This window comes from Danio aesculapii, chromosome 25, assembly GCF_903798145.1.
Source record: "Danio aesculapii chromosome 25, fDanAes4.1, whole genome shotgun sequence".
In the NCBI taxonomy this organism is placed as follows: Eukaryota; Metazoa; Chordata; class Actinopteri; order Cypriniformes; family Danionidae; genus Danio; species Danio aesculapii.
Window position 1 is genome coordinate 20,696,971 of NC_079459.1, and position 5,609 is coordinate 20,702,579.

The 5,609-nt window shown below is 35.5% G+C and overlaps 1 protein-coding gene across 1 annotated transcript in view; it reads left to right on the forward strand.

Moving 5' to 3' along the window:
- Positions 1 to 5,518: 5,518 nt before the first annotated feature.
- The window catches only part of ndufa9a (NADH:ubiquinone oxidoreductase subunit A9a), an 11,512-nt gene continuing 11,421 nt past the window's right edge, over positions 5,519 to 5,609 (forward strand). Inside the window, exon 1 of the mRNA XM_056452119.1 lies at positions 5,519 to 5,601. Coding sequence (XP_056308094.1) covers positions 5,547 to 5,601 — 55 coding nt within the window. The 5' untranslated portion in view covers positions 5,519 to 5,546. The remainder of the gene's footprint in view (positions 5,602 to 5,609) is intronic.

Consider the following 5,609-nt stretch of genomic DNA (forward strand, 5'->3'; position numbering starts at 1 on the left):
CACGGAGTTATGGGAGCAGAAAAATATCAATCGGTACATTTTTTTAAATATTTTAAATGAGGAAAATAAACATGCGTTATGGATGTGACCAAAAATGTCTGCGAGTTCACAGTCTACTACAGACTTTGTAGATATTCCGTGGATTAAACTGCACAACTCAAAAGAAGCAATTGCTCATCAGCAGGATAAGAGTTGGCTCTCTTTAGAACAAAAATGATTGATTTTATTTTATATTTTTGCATTTATGAGGAAAAAAACTTCGTTATGGATGTGACATCTCTGTTATGGATGTGACAGTGTGAAATTGGCACTTGTGTAAATCAAATATAATTGTTGGAGAACATTGACAGAGACATTTTTGAGTATTTTTGTAAAATACAAGCCAAAGCAAAAAACTTAGAAAGGGTTTCGCTATTTTGGTTAAAAAAAAAAAAAAGTCATTCGTTTCATGGCAAGGTTGACATTTGCATGGAATTGCTTAGTTTGTAGTTTAAAGTTTGACTATGAAACGTTTTTGTCCACTTTATATTTTTATCACAATAATGTATTGTAGAGAAGTAAAGACTTGAAAGATATGAAAGTTACATTTAAAAACAATATAAACAATCAAATAAGAAAAAAAATCGATGTTATTATATAAATAACTCATAAATCAAGTGTGGGAAGAATACAGTGTCTGAAGCTTTCTATTACAATGTATCTATACTATATTATACATTTATATATAAATAATTCTATTACCCCATTAAAATGCTTTTTACATATCGGTCTTTGTCAGTCACGTGCGTTTGTTGTGTGTGACGTCACACCTGCGCCATGGTATCGCTTTCCGAGACAACTTGAGAGACACATAATAACGCGAGAGATCCATGCCAAAAAAAGGTCAAGCTGGAGAAGTACAAGAAAATCGAGAGTACACGGGACCGCAATAAACTAAACAAAGATGCCAGGGATCGTAATTTTGATAAACTGTCTTACATTCAGGATATAGATCCGTTTAAACTAATTGCAAACCAACGGAGCGCGCTGCCGCCTACCCATTGCTGACATGCCATACTGTATATCATCAATGTCTTAATATACGTTGTTTTAGTTTAAACACCATTAAATCACAGTAAGTATTTTTAATTATTTATTGCAGTTTTTCGTTTTATTTCATTAGTTACATCTAATATTTACATTAACAAACTATTGGAAAGATGTTTGTATCCAAAGTATTGTACAAATATGAACAATAAATGTAATGAAAGCAACAGAACAAAACATGTAAATACTATTATGATTTTATGTAGTCAAATACACTGAGTGCACAGAGAACAACAACAAAAAAAACATTAAATGAATACACCCAAATATTAAGATATGTTGAACACAAATACAGATATTATGATGAAAGCTGAAAACCTGTAACCATTGACTTCCGTTGTATTTGTTGGTTTTCCTACTGTGGAGTCAGTAGTTACAGATTTTCAGCCTTCGTCATATCTTTATTAGTGTAAAGAGAAAAAATTTGTGGGTGAAATATCTATTCAGCTCAAACTACTGATTGATCTAATGTTTAACTTTGAGCAAAAGCACTCGTCCCAAGTTCTTTAAAGGGTTATTCAGTTTAAGTAATAACTGCTTATCTTGTGTTTTGATGTACCAGTTTTGTTATTGTGAAGAACAATAAATGAGTTAACAACAAACTTTAAGTCATCCTCCATTTATTTACAGTTATACAAATGATGTTTTTATTCAGGCACTGAGGGAAAATTCATTTCTGGAGTAATGCATCATATTGTTTACATGAGACAGGATGAAACAGCAGCAAAACACACTCATACACACAGTGAAAGAAACAAAGCTACAAAAATTGGAAGAAATATGCAAAGAATGCATCAATTAAGCACATAATGCATTTATACACCTGGGCTTTTAACTCTTATTGACTACTACAGCTCTTCTACACTACAGTTGGACATTAGTTTGTTGAGCACAACAGACAGTTACAATCCTATACAGTAATGTGACATCTTCACCTTCACAAGGGAGTATCATGTTGATGGGTCAGTGCTTGTTATTAAGATTGTGTTTTTTTTACTGTTTGGTACTTGAGCATCATTCTTGTCACAAAATCCATCAGACATCCTGTATTCTTCAAGTTCACACAGCAGCTGTCAGTTCTCCTCCAACAGGCGGTTTACTTCTACACATCTGTCCATACACCATTTACACTCAGTTTGTCTCGGCTACCTCCTTAATGTTGTGTGTCTCCTCATCTGTGTCTCTCACCATCTTCAACCTCACGTGTCTCCTTCTCTGCACGTTGTTCATCCACATCTTCAGCTGACTGCAGTGTTGGTTTTATTTCCTTCTCTTAGTTTGTATTGCAGAGTGTGCAGTGTCTGTCTGTGTAGTAGGCATGTGCCGGTATCACATTTTCATGCTGCGATTAATTGATTGAGCTTTTATCACGGTATACGGTATTATCACGATATTGTAATTTTACTAGAGAAACAGGTAAAAAAACACAAAAAACTTCAGTTTCTTCAACTTAGTAACTTTAATAACTTTTTAATTAACTAAAAGTACTTCAAACATTTAAATACAAATAAATATAAATAAAACAATACACAATATATAAGTAAACTTGAGCAATTATATCCAAGTGAATGTGCAAAGGGAAACCGTCTTCGATCAGCAATCGTGGAATGAACTGCCAACTATTCCAGCATGTTTTATGCAGCAGATGCCTTTCCAGCCACAACCCAATATTGGAAATCACCCATACACACTCATACACTACAGTCAATTTAGCTTATTCAATACACTATTCACTCAGCCTATATTCAATAATAAACATAACAAAAACTGCCTGCTAATGCATGGGTAAATCTTCAAAGGGAACAGTGTTACGTTTTAACCTCTTTCACCTCATCCTGCTTGCTGTTTCACTATCTAAACAATGAAAACATAAGTCAAATTTGTTTCATTTTGATATTTGATTTACACTGTCTCTTTTGCAGAATATCAGTTTTAATAACCAATAATGGCCATTATAACAGTATAACGTACATTAAATTTAAACGATAAAGGTAAGCAATCAGTCAATGTGCAGAATCAGTGTATGTGGTTACATAAATTAATATATTAGCTTTGCACTCAGCCAAAACAGTTAACTGAGAACAAGTTATTCAAAAGACATAAGAATTGTTAGATAGAGACAACAAGATGAATTCAATATCACGTTTAACAACTATAGTGAGATGAGATCATCCAGCAGATGAACTGTCTGACATGCACTATACTCTCACCTGGGGTTTATGCTCACCCGCTGAACTAGTGGCTGCAGCTCTGGGCAGAGAGTGTGTGGTCACGTGATTCGCGTTTTTAGCCGTGTACTAGAATGAACAGAGAACTTTTCAGAATCGCTAAATGAAACGCCGGTGTATTTCTCGCGATTTCTCTGCGCCTCCCTTGCGTTTCTTCTCTCTGACTCTCGACTATTTTGACAAATACACACAGACGACGCACGCTCACACGGAGTCCAAAATAGGAGTTTGTGATTGGGCCAGCCCAATGTCAATACCGAAAAGAGCCAATGGGCTGCAGAGTGTCACATGGACCGGCCCGGTCTGTCTGTCCGGGAAAAAAAGCATCTACTTTCAGAGAGTCACAGATCACAGCAGCGTCAATCAATAAGGCAGAAAAAAACGATAGGCTGCTGAGCCTTTTATGGGCCGATTAAATCATAAGACGATGATCAGCCCGGCCCAAAAAGTACGTCGGCCCACCGGGTGGCCGGTCCGGTCCGCCCCTGCGTGTGACGATTATAGTGTGGTGGCAGCGGCGGCGCACACACAGGGCTTCTACATGTGGGGATTGTTTACATCAGAGTGCGCATCAGTTATGCGCAGCATATACGCAGTGTTTCTTCAAGCGGTTGATGGAAAATAAGCTAAGGCACGTTCTAAGAATATAAATTCGGATCTATTATTTTTCACGGTATTTTGAAGTGCCCGCGATAACAATATCGTGCATATTCATTACCGTGATTTATCGCATTACCGAATACCGGCACAAGCCTAGTCATCCAATATATTTATTTTGATAAACTGCAGTTTTATGAAGCTACAGTCTGAAAGTTTAAAATTTTTCATGTAACGTTTTCAACAAAAACCTTTATTTGTTTTAGAAAAGAAGTCGAAAATGTACTTTTTGACAGGGGGTGAGTAAATCAGCAAATGTAAGTTGTAACTAAGATTTCAAAAGTATTTTACAACATTTTAACAATCAATTACTTCATAATCTTAAATCCATATGCACAAAGTTGATTTGTTAAGATTTAAATGCAGTTCTACCCACAATACTAAAGTGTTACACTGAATTAAAATAAGTATTAGAGGCTCAATGGCAGTTGTAAAGTTACTTAAATATTCTTACGTACTTACCTTTGTGAAAATGTCGAGAGCATAAACGGAGCTATGCCAGCAAAAGATATATTTTGCGTCTCAATGCTGCAGGCCAGGGCACTCGATGCACCGCTACAGTCTGTCAATATCATAAGTCAATATCCTTTCTTCTGAGTGGGAAATTTAATATATCTGTCGTCGTGATAATTTGTTTACCTTTTTGATCGCGTGATTTGCTATTAACTTACAGCCCTTAACACAAAAAGAACGTAACACTGTATTTACTCTGCGAAAGACGCTAAACATACAACAGCTCACGTTAACTCGGATACAACACAAATGGCGGCTATGTCCCATGATGCAATTCGGTGTTTACGAGGGTGACGTCACCTGACAAAGACCGATTATCAAACTCTCAGAATTATGATGTAGTAGATATTATACAATTAATACAAGTATTATATAATTAAAATTAAATGTAAAAATCTAATGTATTTCTTAAAGTGCAAATTAAGTCTGGACTTAATTAATTTAGTTATTTGTTTGTATAGGCCTATAAATCAAGTGCATGTGTTCTAAATTAAATGAATTCTGATACATTTGAGCTAATATCTACGCTTTATGAATCGTTATAAAACATTAATTAAAACTAGAATGTCTTTCAGAAATTTCTAGAATAAATTTCACAATTTACAAACAATATGAGACTGAAGACAGTTTCTGTAATAAGCCGTAACTTCACACCACAATTACGAACCATAAAAAAAGACTTTAAACAAACGAAAATGATATGACTTACAGATTAAGAAATAAATAATAGAAAGGGACTTTGAGAAAACATTAATGCATAACATTAATATATAAGCGTGTAACCATCAAATAAATGTTTACCGCTGAGGTTAAAAAACTGTTTGAAGTGTTCGTACAACTGTGGAAAGAATCCTTTATAGCGTCGTAAATGTTCGGTCTTCCCTTCATAGTGTACTTATAACTACGTTGTGTTTCGTTGACTCACAAATAAACGACAAAACTGCGATAAACTAAAACGTTTTATAGCCTCTTACCTTAACGTCCATAAAATTTCACGTTTCGCGGTTTTTATTTCGCGTTTGAGCCTCCTCAGCTTCCGTCTCCGTTCTGACGGCCATAATCATGGCGGCTGTCGCTCTGATTTGCCGTCCTGCGGGTGTCCTTCCCAAGCTTTCGGGTGAGTTT